This window comes from Dermochelys coriacea, chromosome 2, assembly GCF_009764565.3.
Source record: "Dermochelys coriacea isolate rDerCor1 chromosome 2, rDerCor1.pri.v4, whole genome shotgun sequence".
Taxonomy (NCBI): Eukaryota; Metazoa; Chordata; order Testudines; family Dermochelyidae; genus Dermochelys; species Dermochelys coriacea.
The window spans coordinates 211,095,952-211,119,935 of record NC_050069.1 but is presented as its reverse complement, the minus strand read 5'-3'; the positions used below and the strand labels follow the sequence as shown (position 1 = coordinate 211,119,935).

At 38.9% G+C, this 23,984-nt stretch overlaps 1 protein-coding gene across 7 annotated transcripts in view; it reads right to left on the bottom strand.

Annotated features, from left to right (window-relative positions):
* RAPGEF5 (Rap guanine nucleotide exchange factor 5) overlaps nt 1–23,984 on the bottom strand; it is a 223,941-nt gene that overhangs the window by 118,365 nt on the left and 81,592 nt on the right. For 4 of the 7 annotated variants that reach the window (XM_038390291.2, XM_038390290.2, XM_038390287.2 and 1 more), the window contains exons 8-9: nt 17,410–17,486; nt 10,949–11,074 (exon numbers count right to left, since the gene is read on the bottom strand). In XM_038390291.2, the coding sequence (XP_038246219.1) occupies nt 10,949–11,074; nt 17,410–17,486 (203 nt within the window). Of the gene's footprint in view, nt 1–10,948; nt 11,075–17,409; nt 17,487–22,606; nt 22,790–23,984 lie in introns of those variants that run through there. The other 3 variants (XM_043509198.1, XM_038390288.2, XM_038390298.2) reach the window with 2 other exon arrangements.

Here is a 23,984-nt window from a genome sequence, read left to right as displayed (position 1 = left end):
TCCATTGTTTCACGTTCTCTGTGTATATAAATCTCCCCACTGTATTTTCCACTGAATGCATCCGATGAAGTGAGTTGTAGCTCACGAAAGCTTATGCTCAAATAAATTTGTTAGTCTCTAAAGGTGCCACAAGTACTCCTTTCTTTTTCCCCTGATTTAAGTCATTCAACACTTTTCTAAGTCACCAAATGAAGCCATAGTATTCTTCTTGCATCTAGGGATCTCTATTATTCTCACAAGTCAGAAAGAAAAGGAGTACTTAGTCTCTAAGGTGCCACAAGTACTCCTTTTCTTTTTGCGAATACAGACTAACACGGCTGCTACTCTGTCACAAGTCAGAGTATTCCATATTCTACAGTGAGCACATCAGTGAGGGACAAAAAGCTCAGAGACCCCAAGCATGCAGTTTTAGAAAATGTATTCCATAATGGGCACCAGGTCATTGCTAATTTCAAACCCCATTTCATGTTTTCACATGCAACATCCAATTAAACTTTTTACAGCCTATTTAAAATGAAATCCCTGGGTCTGCACTTGAGACCTCATTTTCATGTGCTGTGAATTAGAATACAAAGGGTGCTGTACAGAGTTTTAGAAATACTAATCAGGGAAGAACAAGAGGATACCTTCTTTGATTTAAATTAGGACAGTCAACAAAAATTCATTAAGGGCTTGGTTCTTCATTTCTTTGTTCTTTGTGCTTCCATTTACATCCATGCAAAATGAGTGCAAAGTGGATCTTAAATGTCACAGAATTCTCCTCATGCTCCTAGAGCTGGCAGTGTGTTACATCGTCTTTGCAAAAAGAGCCCTTGACTACACATGATGCAAGGTGGTGAACAATCAGGGCCCAAGGGCCTTATCCTGCTCCCACTGAAATCCATGGAAAAACTCCCATCAACTTCAATGGATTCAGAACTGGGCTTTAAAATCATGCTTAACAAGCAACAGAGAGGCCACAAAGAAGAAGCAATGGACACAGTTTTGGGGATTTTAGGAATGCTTGTGATAAAAAAGGAAGGAAAACAGGAAAAAGATCTAAACAAAAGGTAAGCCAGCTTTGCCTTTCCATTTTTTGCCATGGAATAGATGAAAGAAGCAGAAAACCCACTCCAGGAAGCAAAAATCTGTTGATCCGAGAGGACTTAACATCCCTGCACAACCATGTTTCCTCCAAAAAGACCTCTCTGCAGCTGGGGTTCTCACAGTTAAGGGAGGAAGTAGTATGAGGGGATCATGGATGGACAAGGACTGAATTTTAACAGCAATATTCCCCAGCTAGCCTCCAGGAAAATATCCTGATCCACGCTTTCAAACCTTCTTAGAAAAATTGTTTCGCCCACACACCAAGGGGAAAGTATTGGCAATGCAGCAGCATCTGGGGCCAGATAAGGCCTTGCCTCCACTTAGGATTTCTATCATCAATGGGCAGCTGCCTCTGTACCTGTAGCAGTACTAATCCTACTACTGACAGGATAAACTGAAATTTGCACTGGTGCAACTTACCACTGCTGCAAACAGGAGTAAATTCTGATTTATAGCAGCATTGCCTGTCTGTACTAGGAGAGTTCACTGGGTCAGGTAGACTGGTGACTGGCCACTGATTGCTGTAACCATGTCAAATCCCCAAAGTAAACAAGGTCTAAAGTTCAGACTGAAGCCATACTGCCATGGTGGACAGAAAGGTCAAGAAAGTAGTATGCAGGGTCCGGTCTCCATATGAATGCCCCAGTCATCTGGGCAAATTATCAAACCTCATATGCCAGAAGGGATGATGTGACAGAAAGCCATGAATCCCAAGGCCACACAATTTTCCAGTGAACTTTGGCCCTTTTAAAGCTTTTAGTTCAGGAGAGCCCTGATCTAGTCCTTGGTAAGAGCCAAATCTAACATCCTTGTTTAGTATCAACTAAGAGAAAGAAATGAGTAAAATCTGACTAATGCTATAGCTATCGCCTCTCAGGGAAGTGGAGTACCTATGCCAACAGGAGTAGCTCTCCCATCAGCGTAGGTAGCGTCTTCACTAAGAGGTACAGCAGTGAAGCAGCACCAGTACAGCTACACCACTGCAGCTCTGTAAGTGTAGGCAAGGCCTGAGAAAGGACTTCACGATTTGGCCCAATGTGAGGTACAGTATAAAAGTACTTCTTTTGAAACTTGAAGTCAGTTGGGCTCTTGTGAGCTGGGCTTTAGTGCTACACATTACAAACATTAACAACCTTCCTTTTAAGTCTTCTTTCTAGGTTTAGGAAACTACTTTCTTTAGCTTAACAAAGAAACATGGAGAATTCAGTTCATTCAAGTTTCCTGCATGTGTGTGGAAGTAACTCAAGATGGAAGGCAGTACCTAGTATAGTGTCAGGGTTATATGCTTATATAAAATATGTATGCAATATACCAAAAATGTGGAAGAAAGAACATGCAGAATATCATGCAATTTCCTGATCATAGAAATATGGAGATGAAATAGTAAATACAAAAAAAGGACAGCTTTAAAAACAGATTACCTTGAATTTATGAATGGGCAATTCTGCTTCTCTAAAGGGAGAAAATGACATTAATTCATCAGACGAGAAACATAAGCAGATAAGTGATTTTTGCAATTCAGTCTACACAGATTACGATAATAAATCTAGGGACAAAAATAAGAAAAGGTAATATGGCCAAACCTTACAAAACAATGAGCTGGAGAAAGATATAGGAGTTAAGCTGACAGATAAAACTTGAAAACATTTAGCAAAAAGAAAATTCCAGGAAGCATAAATAGATGACTCACACAGAAGCAGGAGGAATATATTTTAACATTGTATTACAAAAAGGCTACTAATTAAATGGAGAAGGTACAATTAAACATTTTTAAGAGCTTAATTTATTTTAAAAGCTTAGAGAAACTTGGTCTATATGCACTGGAAAACAGGATTTCACAGAAGTCTACAAAAATCTGAGGAGAACACAGGATGGAGTACAATATTTTGCAACTGTAGGGCTCTGAAAGAATGAGAAGTTCTCTGCTTTTGCAAACTAGCACAGCTCCACTGGATTCAAGGATGTTGTGCCAATTTAAACAAGCAGAACATCTGCACCCATGTTTTCAGTGCTGGTGTTTACTTGGAGTATAGCAATATTAAAATTCTAGAAGCATTTTTAAAGAGATAGTGTTTGTTCAAAAGACTGTTAAAATGGGAACTAGATTTCCAAATTGGACCACTGTAGGAAACTCTTCCTTGTGGCTCTCCCATCTGGCAGGCCAACAATGACACTCTGACAAGTGGGGGAAGGGAGGAAAATGATCCAGGAAGAATAAAAAGATTGAAACCAGGGGAACTAGGGTATGGGGAAACAACTTGGCTCTTAAATATGTCAGAAGACTTTTCCCCTTAATTGACCATACTGATTCTTTGAGGCAGGATCTAACTTTTTTGTTCTTTGTTTGTACAGCACCTAGCACAATGAGGTCCTGGTCCATGACTGGGGCTCCCAGACACAATGCAAATAAATAATCAAAGAGGTTTAACAGCAAATCGAGGCTCAGAAGAGCTCTGAACAGAGAGGAGACTCCTGCTTGGGGCAGTGAAAGAGCAGGAGAAGTTATTGTGCCTGCTTCATTCTTACCGCAATAAATTAAATATTCAGGGTAAATAGGCCTAATCCCCTGAGATGGGATATTAGATGGATGGGATCTGAGTTACCCAGGAAAGAATTTTCTGTAGTATCTGACTGGTGAATCTTGCCCATATGCTCAGGGTTTAGCTGATCGCCATATTTGGGGTTGGGAAGGAATTTTCCTCCAGGGCAGATTGTAAGAGGCCCTGGAGGTTTTTTGCCTTCCTCTGTAGCATGGGGCACGGGTCACTTGAGGGAGGATTCTCGGCTCCTTGAAGTCTTTAAACCACAATTTGAGGACTTCAATAGCTCAGACATAGGTGAGGTTTTTCGTAGGAGTGGGTGGGTGAGATTCTGTGGCCTGCATTGTGCAGGAGGTCGGACTAGATGATCAGAATGGTCTCTTCTGACCTTGGTATCTATGAATCTAAATTCTGTTCAGCTGCTCAAGCGAGTGACTCTCTTCTGTATATTCCTCCCAACACTCTTACATTTAGGGTGCAAACTGTGTCTTTCCCCACCAATCATCTCAAAGGACTTGGCAGACATTCATCAACTGCAGTAAGATTCACTGCAAAGTACTATCGAAAACAGTTCTGTCTCCCAGTTAAATATTTTAACCCCTAAACAACACTCCCTCCTCCCAAGGCTATTTGAGCTATTGTCAAATTCAGGAACAATGAGTCATCAACCTAAACTAAGTAAAAGAAGGAATAGCACAAGTAGTATTTATTTGGAATTTCCTTCTATACAAAGTAGTTAAACATTATAGAATAAATTACTAATTAGTAAACGTTTTTTAAGATTAGATCACACATATGGAGGAAAGAAACTACTGTGGAAATACAACATAACTCAAAGGAAGGGGTTGTACATCCTGGTATCCTGTAATTCCACATGTTCCTACATTATGTGAATAGCACTGCGTGAGAGCACAAATTTTACTCCTCTTGACTGTTTTACTTTTACAAAAACTAGTATCTTTCAAGCCTTTGATTGTGCATTTTGCACAGCTTGTAACAGGCTATTCTTCTCCAAAACTTTGGTGGCACAAATAGGATGTAATTGAAATATATAAATCAGGGCCATTCAATCCAAGGTCTCTCTGCATAAGCTGAGGACAAGGCAGAACTAAATGTGATAATTATGGGACTCATAAATCAGCAATTAAACTCACCTCAGGTCTGGATTAAGGAATAGGTAACCTAGGTACAAGGCCAGGGCCCAATTCATGGGTAAACCCAAGTTGAGTTTTGCTGCAATCCCGTGCAAGAGGTCACAACACCACTCACTCAAATTTGGCCTCCTTCTCTCCATCCCACATCATGATGGAGAAGCATCAGGGTCAAACCTAAGTGGGCAATGGGGCAGCCAGTACTGCTGCTCCTTGCCTCTACTATGGGACTAGTTCCTGAAGCAGAACTCATCCCCAAGGGCCTTCCTGGCCTTGCCCCGCTTCCAGCAGCCTTTGTTCCTTGTGCTCCGTCCACAGGACTTGCTATGTGACAGACTCAAGACCTGCTACAGGGAGTTGCACTGAGGGCCCACACAGGAAGTTGGCTGGGAGAGGGGCAGCAGGAAGCCATGGATAGGGGACAGGGAGCTGCAGACAAGAGGTTTTGTCTAGGCCCCAGTGATGGGTTAATCTGGGCCTGATTCACCTAATGTATCCATCGCAAGCAGGGTGGACACAATAACTCTCTATTTTGCAAAGTGACTTTTTGAAGCTGAAGCACACATCAAGTTCACTGGTTGTATTTGGATGTCATTCTAAGCCATTATTTTGATGAGAATTTCCAGCAGTCTACGGATTACTGAAGGGCAATTCAATACTACATCAACGCAAGCCCACTGCTTCATTACATTAAAAATACTGCACCTCTGGACACATATTGACATTCATTTTTGTTCATTTGCAGGTGGACAGCTGGATTGATGGGAGCATTCTGAACCAATCCTATTATGTCATGTCTTGAATTTCCTTTAAAAATTCCCCCAACATTAACAGGTTTCAGAGTAGCAGCCGTGTTAGTCTGTATTCGCAAAAAGAAAAGGAGTATTTGTGGCACCTTAGAGGTGCTTTCGTGAGCTACAGCTCACTTCATGTTGCATCCAATGTAACGAATGCTTATGCTCAAATAAATGTGTTAGTCTCTAAGGTGCCACAAGTACTCCTTTTCTTTTTCCCCAATATTAAGTAATCTATAGTACCTGAGGCCCTATGTCGTAATCTTCTTTTGTCACTCCTTTCATGGCTTCAACCCAAACACTAACCCATTTCAGTGAGCAAATTATCTGTCTTATTAATGAGAATGCTGATTTTAAAATGTTAAGGATAATTCCATGTAAATTAACAAAACAACTGTAAAAATTTGTTGTGAAGCTATATTTTCAAAAACACTTTCCCTCCTTAAATTGGCCAATACCTAGGGATTAACACAATAAAACAAATAAATCTGTCTCCAAAGTTAATATATTTATTTTACAAAGGCAATACAAGGAGAATTTATAGAATATTTTCACACCATTTTTTTATGTTCTGCATTAAAATACAGTATTAAAATAGTCTCACCCTGAGAAGACAGGTTGGATAGTTTGGGGAAATATTTAGCATTCAGAGAAAGTAATATTTCTTATTTAGTATGAACACATAATACCTAATGAACTGGCCAGTTTCATTCATCTCTGAAAGCATTTTAATGGTCTTATTGCACTACATTAATCGATTACACATGTACCTCTCAGATCAACAATGATGGTTACGTTTTCTTACATTTGAAACAAGAATGAACACCACCACTATTTTTCTGGATTTTATGGAATTTCTTATTAATTCATTTATTTATTTTCCGAAACATCTTTTTCATTGGAGGTCATGGGGTAGGACATGGAGGAAGTTATTCCCACTGTTTCATACATTTAATCAGTACAATTCACTCTATCCTAGTTAGAAAAAACCCAGTTTTTAAGCAATCTAAAGCACATGCTGCATGGAGTTCACTAATAAAATCTTTTATTCTAACACATTAATGAGCAGGAATTTGACAGAAATATCTGTTTATTTTTCATTTTTATCTATGGGTCTATAAATATTGTTACAGTAAATCTATTTTATAAAACACTGTTTTGTAAAATATGTAATCAGCATGATGTTTAAAATATAAAGTCATCATGGTCATTCGTCAGTGAAAAACCCCAAATTAAGGAAATTCACAAACAGAAAGCTTAATCAGGAGAGTGGAGCCACAGAGAGAGCCTCATTAGAATGTTATAGTTTAAAATAACTAAACTTATGTAAGCGTGGAAATTTAGACTTAAGGTTCCACAAACACACATATGCACACACACACCCTAGTTTCACACCCCCTGTGAAAATCCCCCATGTTTCCAATATGAGCTCCAGACTTCCAGTCCCTTCCAGTGACTAAACACCCACCGGTCACAGTGTCTACAAGATACCCCTCCGCCTGGCCACTTGTTTGATGTGGGCCAGAAATATCACTCTCATATTTACCATTTCAGGCCAGAGCCGCAACTCTTCCACACTTCACCTTCTCATTGTGGGCCACTGATCACAGCCTCTAACATCTTACCTGCCATAAAATTAGCAGGCACAACAGTCTCTTATTTGCCAGAGAGCCCAATCTACCGCATGTTCAACCATCTGCAGACAGACCAAAAACTCCACGATATCTACCATATCACCCACCTTTTCAACATGAATCATAGATCCTGCTCTCCAAATGCATACCAGATTTACAATGAGGCCAAAGTTGACTGTGTACCGGAGTCACTAAAATAAGCCGAGGCCTCCTCCTTCCCAGAGGAGGATACATAAGAATCAGCACACATGTAGGATATATTACCTTAACAGTTGCTGTCAATTATATTAAAAATTCCAGGGCTGTTTTAATCTTATGATAGCTCCATTAGATACATCATTGCTGGCAACATGGAGTCACAATTAAGGTTGCCTATAAAAGTTTCACTCCAGATTTCCTGACTTTTAAATATTTATTCTATGTGAAATATAAAATACAACTGTTTTAATTAGGTTCCTTTTACTCAAGGTGCCTATATTTAAAATCTTAACTATATTAAAGTTTTCTTGTCTGTGTATCTTGCTATAGGATAATGAATGAGGATTCCATTCAGATTAAACATTCCACACAAGGAGAAAAATCCTTGATGTTAGAACTTCTTAGAAACAGTATCTTTTCTTCCAGCAACACGATAAAGAATCTTTAGGCACAAACTCAAAACGTTACACTGTCAAAGCCTCATCAAAACATACAGTTCTGCTAACCAGTGCAAATTCTGCTTAAAAATACATTTACAGCCAGGCTACCACCATTAACTGTCTGCTGAAGGGATGCGATAACAAATATTGGAAGAGACGCATGGAAGACTGTATGTACATTTGAAGTATAGACAGAACACTTTTCATTTCAGGAGAGCAGGTCATCCATGAAGATAGAGTTGACCACAGCAGGAGAAAAGATGAATGTAAGATTCAGTGCAGCAATAGTTATGGGGAAACTGGTGTCTTGCTGAGAACACAGAGAACAATGCTAAAGGGAAAACTGAATTCCCTCAACTTTACTGTCTATATAGGTTACCCATTAGGATGTATTTCTAAGTAGTTGCTTAGAGTAAATCGATGGTTTTTAAACATGACATTCACCTGGATGTATATTTAATACACATTGCTTTGTAAGAACACCAGATCCTGATGCATGTTTTTCTTTAATATTTCAAATGAAAACAGAGGCTGGGCAGTTCATTTGCTATAAGTTTCTATAATGTAGTCTTATTTAGGGCTAGATTCTAATCATCCTTACTCGCATTAACTAATCCCTTACTTTGTGAGTAGTCCCACTAAAGCCAATTGGCTAGATGATTTCTTAGACTATATACCCACAAAGGGAAGTGAGAAAGCCCCTTACACCTCTGCATGGGTTACCTAGACCTTAGGTCTAGGCACAAAGGAGCAAGTGGACACCGTCCACCCACTTACTCCCCATGCCAGAGTGCCCAGACAGGGAATGGGTGCAGACTTCATCCCTTAACCTGTCCGTTAGCACATCTGAGAAAACATAACAGTTGTCATAAGTAGCTGCTCATACAGGCCAGCAGTAAAATACCAAATTCACATCCCTGGAGCAAGGGATGAACTGTGCTTCAGGAGGGTATGTCTACACTGCAATTAAATACTATGGCTGGCCAATGCCAATTGACTTGGACTTGTGGGGCTCAGGTTAAGGGGCTGTTTAACTGAGGTGTAGACATTCGGGCTCAGGCTAGAGCCTTGGCTCTAGGATCCTGCAAGGTGGGAGGGTCCCAGAGGTCAGGCTGCAGCCTGAGCCTTAATGTCTATACCACAATTAAACAGCATCTTAGCCCCAGGGCTACAAGCCCAAGTCAGCAGGCACAGGCCAAAGGTGGGTTTTTTTTATTGCAGTGTAGACATATCCTGAGGCACAATTCTTCCCATTATGCAGTTTACACACCCCACCCCTTGCTCTGGGATCTGCCTAATGGCACAATCTAGCCCAATAAAACTAATTGGAGAGTGAATCATAGAATCATAGAATCATAGAATATCAGGGTTGGAAGGGACCCCAGAAGGTCATCTAGTCCAACCCCCTGCTCAAAGCAGGACCAAGTCCCAGTTAAATCATCCCAGCCAGGGCTTTGTCAAGCCTGACCTTAAAAACCTCTAAGGAAGGAGATTCTACCACCTCCCTAGGTAACGCATTCCAGTGTTTCACCACCCTCTTAGTGAAAAAGTTTTTCCTAATATCCAATCTAAACCTCCCCCATTGCAACTTGAGTGGTACTACTCAACATGAATAAGGGCAGATGTCTCTCAATGGGCTGAAGCAGCCACTCTGCAAAATATGCAAAAAACTTTCAAAGAATAAAGACTTAAGAAAAAGTGAGCACTTACAGCCCTTTCCACTTTTAAAACTGTATTGTATTCTGCTGTGCATTGAAATCACAGACTCCAGTAGAACAGTTGACATAAAAGTTAGCCTATGCCAGTAGAATGACCAAAATCAGCAGCCAAGATACCACTGAAGTTCTGAAATATCACTACCAAAAAGTATCTGGTCCTAAAACCTGTACTGGTATAAAATTGTACTTTTATAAGCTCCTAAATGTTCAACTGAGTTTTGCTAATGCAGTTTAAAGATATGTGGAAATTTTTGCAGATGCCCACAGTTAGTGGATCCACCAAGGATCAGTTCAATTCAAGGATCAGCCTTGCTAATTGCTGTCCTCCCTCGGGTATGCCCATTGGTATAATTACATATTTAACTGCAAGAGACAGGAGCATATATCCTACCGAACAGAACATCATCACATTCTCAAGTAAGATTTCATCACTCCCTTTTGCTTTGTTGATTGGGATTACATTAGTGTTGATTGACTCCTCGTGGGTCAGCTGAAAAAATCATTCTTTGCTTAAGTAGATGTCTCTTTGAACTGTAGAGTAAATAAAAATGGGGGAGACATGCACATTGCATTTAAGGACTCAAGCGGGTCACTTTTTTTTTCCTCCTTCTTTAGAAGTTTTAAATGAGTATGTGACCAAAAACAGTACCTCCCATCAAATAAAAACTGAACAAACAATCTGCAGCAGGAGGATAAAAAGGTTACATTGTGCTATCAGCAAAGCAGCCAGTATTTTAATGCATTTTCAGTCTTTAGTTATTATTTGAATAAATGCTTTTAGAAGTAATGAGCAGCAGATTGCTATTTTCTTCAGTTGAGTCAAGGTAAGTTTTGGTTGAATACACAATAATAATAAAAAAAGAAACTGTAAAAACTCACTATTTTCAACCAAATTATAATTCATGTTGGAAAGTTCCCAGTAATATTTTCTGTCAAAATATTATAGAAGCAGAATAATTTTCCTTCAGGTTCTTTTAAAAAAAAAAAAAAGTAATGGTACTTTACGCATGTATCCCTTAAAAAAAAAAAAATCTGAGAAACATATTTTTTAAAAGAAAAGCATTTCACAAAAATGATCAACGTTTTGTCAGAAAGCACTCTGAAATCACTCCCCTAACCTAAGGGAGAATTGCTTCATGCCTATTATAAGCTAGCAAGGTTTATCAGTTATTGTTAATGTTAATAAAATAATAATGATAAATAATATGCAAATCTTATTGCATTTTGATTTTGTGAATTTGAAGGAGGCCCATTTGACATGCCAGAACAGATGTAACTCAATGTGCCATGGGACCTAAAATCAAATATTTTTTTTATTTTAAGTTTACAACAAAGTAGAAAACATCTTTCCTTTCCCTTCTAAACAAACAAATGAGAAATGTCTTACTTGTTCTGTCTTCTCTGGTTCTTTTCTATCCACCTGCAAAAACTGACAGTTTTCCCTTGCCAGCTTCTGAACTAGTTCAATCCGTCCAATGTCATCTCTTTCCTGGAGCTTGCATAAAACCCCTGCCTTGAGGGTTGGAGAAAGAGCAAATAAATATTTAAATCCACAATCCCAGGACATGACAGTGACACAAGTTTTAACTTTACAATAAAAACATCTGTTCTATCATGTTCACTGTAATTCTGAGCTTTTTGCTGAACTGGAATAAAATAGTTGCTTCTTGGAAAACAGCACAAGAAGTTCTCAGGCACAGCTGATTTACCCTATGTACTGTATCTACATTAGGCAATTGAAGGCCAGACTAGCTAAATCAACTGCTATTGTGTGTGACTGATATACTTGTATTTTGTTTGTTCCTGTCAACCTATTTCCTGTTACATAAGAGAACCATAGCAAGAGGTTAAAAACTCATGGGAAAGTTAGCCAGGAACAGCCCTGGAAAAAAAGGATGGAGTGCAATAGAGTCATTCCTAAAAATAACACAGCAGAACCTCCCGTTTCTCAAATGCTGCCACTTCTTCATGTATATAAACTATAGCATTTAAAATAAAGTTACACAAAATTAATTCCTCCGTTATAAAGGAGGTAAATATAGTGTATTAATTAATTCTTCAATTCTGTTTAAAGGAGGACAATGTGGCATACGTTACAGCTAGCACTAGATTTCAATTATTTTAAATATAAAATACTACCAGTTACTCTAGCTGAGAACCATGGTGATACTTGTTTTGATGATATTTTGTTTTAGTCTACAGCATTGGCGTGTGTTTGTAAAAATGGCAAAGCTCTCTGGGGCAGGGGCTGTCTTTTTGTTGCATTTGTACAGAGTATAGCACAATGGGGTCCTGGTCCTTGACTGAGACTCCTAGACATTATGATAATACAAATAATAAATAATAACAAAGGCATAGACACACTCTTCACACAGACATTTCAAACACATAGCTACCCGAGCCCTCACTGTACAATATTATCTATTATCATGTACCTCTATGGTACATATTGCTTACTGCAAAATCAGTGGCCAATCATGTTCTATCACCATCCATGACCTGATCACACACAGGGCCTCTGACTTTAATTGCGTAATTGAGACCTGGCTGGAGACACTGCAGGACCATTACTAGCCCAGATGTTTCCTGATGGCTATCAGCATGAACCTTGTGAGGTTCAGGGAGGGGAGGTGCAAAGACGGGAGGTTGCAGGGAGGGAAGGAAAATGAGCTTGTGCCATTTTTACATTGTATAAAGGCAGCCTGAAGGGATGTGTGGTGGGAAAGGAAGGGTTTAAAACACAGAAAATCCACACATACCCCATCCTTTCTCATGTGTGTAAACTGAATTTATCTTAATCTCTATGGTAACTGGAGAACTAGGAAGATTATAATATCACAAGAAACAAGAGAGACTGGAAGCTGATGAACAGGGTAGAGATTTATATTCAGAATATTTAAAAATCTGATTTTTGTATGGTTTTGTTAACATCTATTTGACTTCAATGCCTAACGAACATTTAGGACAAAATGATGTCTTTGTAAAAGATTAATCATTTAAGATGCGACAGCCCAAAGGGCTCTCCCTCCCCCCACCTCTTTTAAAAAAAAACACTAAACACTCCTCAGGCTTTATATTTAGCATAAAGAAGCAAAAGATTTTAAATATCCTTGGAGGTCACTTTCAAATACAGGATATGCCCCACTCTAAAAATGGATTTGCGAGACTAGCACATCTTTTATGCAGTATATTTGTGGGACTACTGAAAGAAGGTATTGAGGCAGCTAGGCTTGCAGTGCCATCAATATGCTTATGATTCTGGGCCTTGATGACAAAGATTAGGGCCTCGATGACAGCTATCTGACTGAAGCTCAGTCCAGACAAGATGGACGTTACATTGTTCAGCTGAAGGAAACATCAGAAGGAAGCAGTGGAGGTAAAATCTCTATCCCTACCTTACTTTTGATAACAAGGTAGACAGTCTAGGCTTCCTATTGATTTCATGGCTGTGTTTTTGATAAAGTAGAAGCAGTAGGCAAGAGTGCTTTTTTCATCTACTTTTGTCAAGACGACTTTGACTCTTCATCTTGGAAGTGATCTCACCAGCAATGTCATGCCTTTCCCATCTGCAGTTTAGAGGACGGTAATACATCACGGCTGGACCACTTGGAGATTACAGCTAATGCAATGCGTGTCTGACCCCTTACTTAGCAGTGATTCTAGCCGAGTGCATGACATCTATGCTCCATAGTTCACATTAGCTTCCAACCCAGGTACAATTAAAAATTGATCTATAAAGCCATGCATGGTTTGAACCAGACTACCTTAAAGGCTGTCTCCTCACCCTTTTTATGTTCCATTCTAACAACTGAGATCACCGGAGTGGCCCCAAGATAAAAGTCCCGATATTTAAAATGTCTGTGGATTGAGGCAGGACATTTTTAGTGAAGAACACCATATAAATGCAATGCCCCCGCAATGAGTCAATAAATGTTTTTTGACCTTCAGCACATGTTGCAAGTCTTTGGGATTTATTAAAAAATAAATAAAAAAAAATTGAGCGAGTAATTAGGATAGGGGGAGGATTATTCCTTTTTCTATTAATCCCTTGTAAAGGCGGTGCTAGCCCACTAGGGGGCCTTAAGCAGCAATACTGGGGGCCCTAAAATGGAACTAACAAATACTAAAAAAAGCGAATAGCAGGCCACCTTGAGCTGCTCAGGGCCCTAAGCAATTGTTTAGTCTCCTTAGTCTTTAGTCTCTTTAGTCTCCTAGTGCTGGCACTAATCCCTTAACTGATATTCACACCCTTTTTAATTGCCAGTGTGGTTTCTGCTCCGTAAATACGTTTAGACTGCATGAAAAACAAACACTCACATACGTACACAGTATGCACACTTCAACATTAAAGATAACTAAAGATTTAAACTCTATCTTTATTTATTTAAATTTAAATTCACAATCAGTGTGCCCAATTTTGCCCTCTGATATATCTATGTAATTCCCACTGAAGTCAAAATTCCTGTCTGAAGAGACAATTAGTCCCACGACTAGGCTGGCCAGATAGCAAGTGTGAAAAATCAGGACAGGGGGTGAGGGGTAATAGGAGTCCATATTAAAAAAAGTCCCAAAGATCGGGACTGTTCCTATAAAATCGGGACATCTGGTTACCCTACCCACGACGTTCAAGTGGAAAGAGCATCTTGGAAGAAGAAAACTGCCAAACTTCCCACTTTTTCTCAGTGGAATAAAATAGAATAATTACCTCCTTCCTACATGTTTGAGCATAGTGAGATTAGAACCTGATCTCGTTACCTTTGCCACAGAAGCAGTCTTTGTTCACATAAGCAATTTCATAGGATTACATGGTTCAGTTCCAAATAATGGCCAGTTTATGAATTATTGTTCTTTTATTTAAAGTAGCAAGGTGAACACAATAAAATGTGCTTTACTGTGGTTTCAGCAAAAAAGAAAGACAACATTAAAAATCTGCCAGGGAAGCTGAGGCATAATCAATGTTGGAAGTAGACAATATTTTAAAATTCAGCCTTAATTTGACTGGTGTAATTAATGCCAGCTATAATATAAAGGGCTAAATATTTTTTTCATAATTAAAACAGAAGGTAAAAAAACCCTATTTGTCATTGTGATTTCTCCAATTATTCCGACTTTCTATAGTACTTGGAATAATTTTTCTGCTAACTAATCTAAGAATCCACCTAGGTCAACTAATTAAATTATTCTGATAGTTTCTGAAAACTGGTTATGAGGACGCAGTAAGATTTTAATATTCTTGGTCATTTTCACTTGTCAATATAAATTTAATTTTCAAACAATGTGTTTAATGCTTTTAAGCAAAAGATTTAGAGGCCAGCCTTCCTATCAGCAAGTGTAATTTGCACCTGCATTTTGTACTCACAAAAAAAACCCTCTGGGTGTAAATCTTGATACTTGCTCCTCTAACAGGTAGCTAGAGGTGCAAGTACTGATCTTTAGACCCACAATTTATTTGCATGCAAATTGCATAGGTGTGAGTTGTACCTGACTTTAGTTTAATTAATGTCAAAAGAATTTAAGCTTTATATTAAGCTCAGCGCTGTTCATGGCACAAAATTAAAGGCGTGTATTTAATTTTCAAAATAGCACAAGAGATTTCACCGTCCCTCCTTATACAAAAGGAAAATCAATTAGTCACTACTGTGGTTTGAAAAACAAAGATGTTGACTCTACAAAATATTTTTCCGAAATGTACTCTGGAAAATATTCCCTAGTGAAAGACAAGAACACTGAAATTAATAAGCTAGAAATGAGATGAAGGTGAAATAGGAGATTTCTAAGTAGATAGGAAGGCTTATTATTTTCATCACACTCAATTTTAAAAGTCACAGGGCATGATCCTCCTCACTCTTACATCAGTGCAGTGTAACTCCATCGACTTCACTGGAGTTACTCCTGATGTACACCACCACGGGAGCAGAATCAGCCCCCCCCCAAATTACTTCAGAATTTTGCATTACAATCACTGACTCTTTAGATCTCTCCTACAAACAATGCCATTATTACAGTTGTCAACTTTGTCAACCTGCAGACTAAGGAGCCCATGCCCAACTCCAGCAAACATTTCTGCGTATGTGAGTGATATGCAAAATGTGTGTAGACCCACCAAACTAAAAGGGACTACAAGTGCTTAAAGCTAAAATACATGCATAAATGCCTAAATTAGAGTAATAACAATGTCTGCTCTTCAAAGACTATCCCCAAACTCTATTACCACACTTATTGGACACCGGTCATTTATTTGTTTAATTGTAAACATGCTTTACAATGTTGGTCAAACTTGGAAGTAGGTTTGAACTCAAGCATAAACTGGGAGAATTGAATAATTGGATATACTGCCACTAAATTGTTATTGTTTTTTTATAATCTCTCCATGTAATCTTATTAGTTTGCTGTTCATTAGCTCTTAGCATGCATAATGACTTTTTTGTTTTCAAAATCTTTGTTAAAAACTTGAATGAACATTCATATAAAAAATTCTGATTAAGAATCATAATCAGGCAGAAATGCACACAGACGCTGAAGTTTTGGTGCCAGAATTTTACCCTGGGTCTTTTCCCTTGCTCTCTAATATACTCTTTAGTTTTAAGGCACTCAACTTCTTCCTCTCACAGATTTGAATTAAGAGTAAAAGAACAGAGTAACAGACATGTATGCTATGGAATTCCATGGTGCAGTGGAGATACTGGAACACCGAACATTTTTGAAGAATTTAAAATTTCCTTTAAAAATAATGCTTAGCCTGTCTACTTCTATTGTTTGACACTCATATACTATTGTGATGGCCACTCTAGAAATGCCATCTATAATAGACAGACACATGGATTTCAGATTGTGAACTAGTGCTGAAAAGTCTTCTGGGATATGTCTACACTGCATGAAAAAACCATGGCACCAAGTCTCAGAGCGCATATCCAATTGACATGCGCTCCCAGGGCTCTGGCTGCTGATCTAAAAATTGCAGTGTAAATTATCCTACTTGGGCTGTACCTAGGCACTGAGACCCTCCGTCCCAGAAAGGTTGCAAGAGCCTGGACTCCAGACCTAATGAGAATGTCCACATTGCTATTTTTAGCCCAAGGCCCACAAGGCCAAGTCAATTGATCCAGGCTTGGAAACTTGGTGCTGCAAGTTTATCTTTGCTGTGTACTCAAAATTGAGTCTGAGGTTTTGGGCCCTTTAGTAGGAGTTTGGCAGTCAGGGTAAGAGAGGAGATCTAATAAAACTGCAAGATATGGGTGCGGAGGAGGAGGAAAAAGGATGATAATTTGGGGAAATTGGATGATATTAAAGAGAAGTAGAAGATTTGGATATAAAAGCAGATCTCTATGATCTCTAACACCCCTTAAGCTTAGGGCTAGAAGAGGAGAAAAAAAGAGACAGACAGAAAGAAAAGGCTGAGAGAAAAAAGTCAATGTAGATCTTAATAATTTAGCCATGTTTACATATAGTATTTTAAGTGTTTGAGGGTTTAAAACCTCAAAGATAGGTCAATAAAAAGGTCTTCAGAATCCACATCTACTTACAGTTATTAAAATTCCATCAGGATGCCACATGCACATACCACTTAAAAACAAATTCAGTTTGAAAATTGAATACAGGGCATTTTTTATGCAGCAAGGCAGAACTGAGATGCTATCTAAGCACATCTTTCCAACTTCAAGATCACATTGGAAATGAAACTTGTGATCAGTCTCGTGTAAATAACTATGGGAGACAAAATCTAGCATAGTTTCAGTCTCATACAGGTTACCTACTTAGAACATAGGGGAAAGTCCATGTTCCAGTGCTAAAGGCCCCAAAAAACTGGGGCTGAAAAAATCCTCAAATATATTACTCTTATATATTTACCTGTGCATCAGAAGCATATTTGAAGTCTTCTGGCCCTTTCGTTTCCTGGTTGCTGTTTTCTTCATTTTGATAAACTGCTAAAACAAAAAAAGGAGAGTACTGAAATCATGCAGGTTTAAATCACAATGATATAGACAGTAGCATGATCCAGGTTAGAAGGAACAGGAAAAGTCAGGAGAGCAGGGTTGTAATCCTCATTAACTCAGAGAGATCTTGGACAAATCACTCGATGTCTTACTTTTCCCAGGCTGGAAAATTTACATGAAAAGTACTAATTATTCATACCAATAAATAATAAATATTAATAAGTTGTTTTTGACAAAACGGTGGGTTTTAAGGAAATAAGAATCTTTTTAGAAATCTTTCAGAGTAGCAGCCGTGTTAGTCTGTATCTGCAAAAAAAAAAAAAAACAGGAGTACTTGTGGCACCTTAGAGACTAACAAATTTATTAGAGCATAAGCTTTCATGGGCTACAGCTCACTTCATCTGATGCACTGAATGGAACATATAGTAAGAAGATATATATATACAAACAGATTGACAGAGCCAAAAGAGTACCCAGAAGTCACCTACTACAGGACAGGCCCAACAAAGAAAATAACAGAACGCCACTAGCCATCACCTTCAGCCCCCAACTAAAACCTCTCCAGCGCATCATCAAATATCTACAGCTTATCCTGAAAAACAATCCCTCACTCTCACAGATCTTGGGAGACAGACCAGTCCTCGCTTACAGACAGTCTCCCAACCTGAAGCAAATACTCTCCAGCAACCACACACCAAAAACACTAACCAAAGAACCTATCCTTGCAACAAAGCCCGATGCCAACTCTGTCCACATATTTATTCAAGTGACACCATCATAGGACCTAATCACTTTATCCACGTCATCAGGGGCTCGTTCACCTGCACATCTACCAATGTGATATATGCCATCATGTGCCAGCAATGCCCCTCTGCCATGTACATTGGCCAAACTGGACAGTCTCTATGCAAAAGAATAAATGGACACAAATCGGACATCAGGAATCATAACGTTCAAAAACCGGTAGGAGAACACTTCAACCTCTCTGGCCACTCAGTAAAAGATTTAAGGGTGGCAATTCTGCAACAGAAAAGCTTCAAAAACAGACTCCAATGAGAAACTGCAGAGCTTGAATTAATATGCAAAGTAGATACCATTAACTTGGGTTTGAATAGAGACTGGGAGTGGCTGGGTCATTACACATATTGAATCTATTTCCCCATGTTAAGTATTCTCACACCTTCTTGTCAACTGTCTAAAATGGGCCATCTTGATTATCACTATAAAAGTTTTTTTCCCTCCTGCTGATAATAGCTCATCTTAATTAATTAGCCTCTTACAGTTTGTATGGCAAATTCCACCTTCTTCTTACTATATGTTCCATTCAATGCATCCGATGAAGTGGGCTGTAGCCCATGAAAGCTTATGCTCTAATAAATTGGTTAGTCTCCAACGTGCCACAAGTACTCCTGTTTTTTTTCTAGAAATAAAACTTAAGGCTTGGTGATTCATAAAGAACAACATTAAAAAGTTAATGCCTTTGCTTTCATTAGCTTGATGATGGTCAATTTTGACAGAATGAAGTAAGCAGACATATCCCTCACCTCACCTTTTGGAAAGTTCTATGTAAACAAAATGATCTCAATCTTTTAATACCAAAGAACACCACCATAGCTTACTGTAGGAAGTATACAGAATGAAATCTGTAAATCTCTTCTTGAGGGCAGGGGTCAAACAGTTTCCCCAGCCCTCAGAAGAGGATAAAGATTTCAGCAAAAACAGTTTGGGTTATTTTACTGCACAAAGATACTCCTTGTATCCTCTCTCCCTGCTCCTTGCACACTCACAGAAGGACCTGCCACAATTTGCCCCTAAATCATTTATCGTGACCATGTATCTGGGGATGTCTTCCAAATAAGCAGACAGGTGAACATATTTTTTTCAATCACACTTACAAACACCTCAACATCAAAGTGTATAATTGGAGGGTTTATCAACCCTTAACTACAGCTTCATGATTTGTGCATGAAAAAGTTACTTCATATTCCACAATAAACTTTTTAAAAACCAAGATCAGTCTCTCAGAAATATCACTGTATAACTCAGAAAATTCTGTATGTTCAAATTAGTTCTCAAACACTCAGGAAAGAAGTTCACACAGACACACAGTGCTTCCGTGCTGATATAAGAACTCATGAACATCCCCTTGAACTCAAACACATAAAACAAATCTATGGCTGTATAATGGTATAGGCTGGTACCCTAATGGGCTTTTGTGTATGTAGCTGAATTTCAGTCATAAAATGAAAAAAATAGGCTATAATTTCCCCCTTTCATTAACTTTATGTAAAAATAAATAAATAAAAAGCTTTGACATTGAAAATTTAGCTGCAGCAAAAGCAACCAGAGAGTAAGGGTGGGATGGGAAAATGCTTCCCAAGCAAATGTTGTTTCTGGGACAGTTCCTGAAGTGTGACATGTACATAAAAATCTGCAAATTCGGGAACCAGGCCAAGCACTTCCTTCTATGCCAGTATAAACTGTGCTTCTCTCTTCACAATACACGTAGTCCAGACCAGAGGAAAAGCTCTCTTATAAAATAGTAATAAGAATGAAGGACAACACGGTTTATTAAATCCATACATATCTGATCGCTACACAAACAATATCAAAGGTTTGCAACTAGAGGCAGAAAAACCCGCAAACGAATGTACAGTAACCAATCCCTTTCTACCTACAGCTTTTCTCTTCTTTTAACCTACAGGAAAGGTCACTGTGAATGAAAAAGTGAAGATGTTAAATGAGCATTAGCTTGATAAAGTGCAGTTCAAAAGTAGTTATTTGCAAATGAGTTTAAGGAGTTCAGAATGTTGACTTTAATGGTCACTTAAAGATCACCAGACCATGGCTTGATTTAATTTCCTTGCTCTCCTGTGGACTACAGCAGGGATCTTTCTAATAGTGGGAGTAGAGAATTCTTCTAGGAGAGAGAGTGGGTATTTATATGCAAAGGGGATTATCATTCTTGCTAAGTAAGGTTTCCTTAATTTCTTTTGGTTATTTTAGAAAGAAATAACTTACTTTAACCTTAATGGAATATGCACTTAGATGCACAATCATCATGTATCATTCATATGGCTGAAATTAAGGTTGGGTCAGCAGTTCCATTTTAAATCCTTGTCTTCCAAGGGTCTAGCAATCATCCAGAGAAGCCAGTTCTGGGTTGACACTTGGCATATAATTATCAGCCCAGAAAGGATTTTCTGGTTTGTTTTTTGTTTGTTTGTTTGTTTTCCAATTAATTGTTTGATTTTTTTACCCAGAGGCATTAGGAAAAGTAATAGGTTGCTATTTTTTGTTTCTACAGACTTCAAAACACAATTGCTGTAACATGTATTGTCGGTTAGAGATGAGCCAAAGCAAGAATCATCTCTTCGTCAGGAGCTCCAGAATGGGGGCGGGGATAGAGGGCCATGGCCACATCACTTTTAAAAGGTGGGGAGAAGGGGCAGCACGGTGGCAGGGACTCAGAGAGAAGGGGTCACGTAAGGGCAGGGCCATGGTTCGGGCACCAGTGGGGCCCCACACACACTTTTTAGGAAGCTTCTGCCACTCCTGATATAAGTCAATCTGTCCCATCTGTCCCCACACTCAGTTTTCTCGCCCCAGACATACAAACATTGGCAGTTTAGATCTACTTGAAGTGGCATTTACACTGCCCTTAATTTTTCAAAACATTGTATGCAGTGTTGTTGTAGATGTGTCTGACCCAGGATATTGGAGAGAGACAAGATGGGTGAAATAATATCTTTTATTGTACCAAATTCTGATACCTCTCTCACCAACAGAAGTTTGTCCAATAAAAGATATTACTTCACCCATCTTGTCTCCTTAATTTTTCAAAAGCAAAACTCTGGCCAATAAGGTTTGCAAAGCTAAGACTACCCCGAATTCTTTTTTTCAACCATGCCCGTCCCTGTATTCCAACAAAGATATTCTCTAAGAGAGAATAAGGCATCCTGTGTGCCAACACAACCATTAGTGCTCCCTACTTTCTGTGGTTCCTGCTGTTTCACTTTGGTTAAAAGTTTGATACGTTGGACCATTACAAGAATCTCAGTTGTGAATGGCTGGTAGCTGAGGATCAAGTTTTCAGCTGACATCAAATCAGATTTTTCCAGACTTCCAAGTTCTGTGCATGCAAACTCTATTTACAAGTTCTGTTTACAAGTGCAAACTGTTAGATATCTAACTACCTGATCTGTGCATTCCAATGACTGTAGGCATGCACAAACGTGGGTTCCTTACACATTGATGGTGGAGCACAAAAAATTGCAGCCACAATTTCAGAGGACACACTTAAAAATTTGGACCTGATAGTAAATGGATTACTCCATAAGAAGCATGATTTAGTATCTTCTGTCCTTCCAAAATTGTCAGCAAGAGCTGCAGGGTATTCACTGTGATGGTACCCAGGACAGTGAGTCACCTTATACCTCCCACAACAACTTCCAGCTTGAGAGAGATTTGCTTGTGCTTAACTGGGTGTCAGCTCCCTAACACCATCAGCCTGTGAGCCACCCAAGCACTTTCCTCTGAACTATGCCAGGCCTTACCTTACCATGCAGATTAACAATAGGTGCACTTGAGTCCCTTTGAAGTATTCCCCTGTAGGGTCTAGCTCCTTCTCCACTGAAGATACGAGGTCTGTTGCCCCAACAAACAGCATACAAACCATCTTGTATGAGCTCAAAGAATATTAGGTGGGAAGAGACCTCAGGAGGTCATCTAGTCCAACCCCCTGCTCAAAGCAGGACCAACACCAACTAAATCATTCCAGCCAGGGCTTTGTCAAGCTGGGCCTTAAAAACCTCTAAGGATGGAGGTTCCACCACTCCCCTAGGTAACCCATTCCAGTGCTTCACCACCCTGCTAGTGAAATAGTGTTTCCTAATATCCCCAGTGTCAACTCTGGATCAGCCCCTAGCTTAATACCACAGCACTGAGATATATTTATACTGAAAACAACAATAAGTTTATTATCAAAGATTCAAGAAATAATGAGTAAGGATAATGGAAACAAAGGGTTACATACAAAACAAAACCATAACATGCTTTCTAGGGAGATTAAACTATTATGCTAACCTCCTGTGTACTGAAGTTTCTCTTACCCAAAGCTTTTTGCAGCATTTTCAACTAAGGCTGGTTGTGATCCCATTTTCATGAAAGTAATTGCACTACTCATTTACTTCACAGGCTCAAGATACAGGGGTGTCTTCCTTGCCTCCTCCTTATATCCTCCAAAGTTCGTTGGCCATACCTGGAGTCAGGATAATCCCCTGTGGTTTATTCTCTGGTATGCTGCCTCCCTGTTGATTTCACATCCCAGTGTTATCTTCATATGTAAATGACTCTCCATTGTGTTGGCTTAAAATGCTTAATTTACATGTCAGCAGAGACAAGAGAAAAAAAATTCTTTTATATGACAGAAAACCTGTTTGTCATCTCTGTCTTGTTACAGACTTTAGCGCATATTTTCAGTATGCATACATAAACATAACTCCTTACATAGTATCTGTACATACATTTCACAATGACGTTAATGACCATTGCGATCCTGGCTTTCATTTAAGACCTGACATGACATTCTTTGATGAATCAGAATGTACATTCTAGAATCAGGATATTCTTGTAAGCCCCTTACTCACTGGTATTGAGGGTTTCATGGGTCATGCTAACATCTTAATGGATAGGGTTCACATAGATGGTTGCCCTCACTGTAAGGGCATAAAAATATAAGTTAGGTGTTTTACTGCTTTTAAAACTGAAATTAATATGGACTACAACTTTGGAGGAAAACAATATTTTAAAATGTCAGAGCTGCCCCTTTTAAAAAGTAAATAGGACTCATGCAGAACAGTGTTTTTTATTAATAATATGCATGTGAATTTTTAACATCAAACATTTGTGCACATGACATAGCAACTCCAAGTTACCATTTGGTCAATAATTTATATTTTAAACACATCCATTATTACATATTATCACAGCTTCTCAGCACTCCAGACTATCTGGTTTCCAGACTGTTATTTTGTTGTTGGGAGAAAAACGGATTTAAGTCACCTGTACTTTCCCTTGATTCAGGAGCCAATTCGCACAAGGCTAGACCCATAGCATGAGCTGGAACAGCCTTGAGATTGCTATAATTTAAACTAGCCATACACAGCTAGAGATTACTGGGGCACAGACATACCCTGGACACATTCTCCCCTTCCCACAACACAGTCTGCACCAGCAGCCAAGAAGGCGCATAGTCTAGGAGCTGCTACACCAGTTGAGGAAACCTCCATTGGGAGGGGAATCCTCTAATGGTAGGATGAACTGGAATTGAGGTTGCTTGTATTATCAAAGCAGTGCAAAAGTAGACGAGACACGCTGGAAGATTTAAGCAACTGAGAAAGGGTTGGATGATTTGCACAATTCCAGATTTTAAGTAGAATTAGGGGTATTTAATTTTAAAATACACGGACAATATAAAGGATGGAAGGA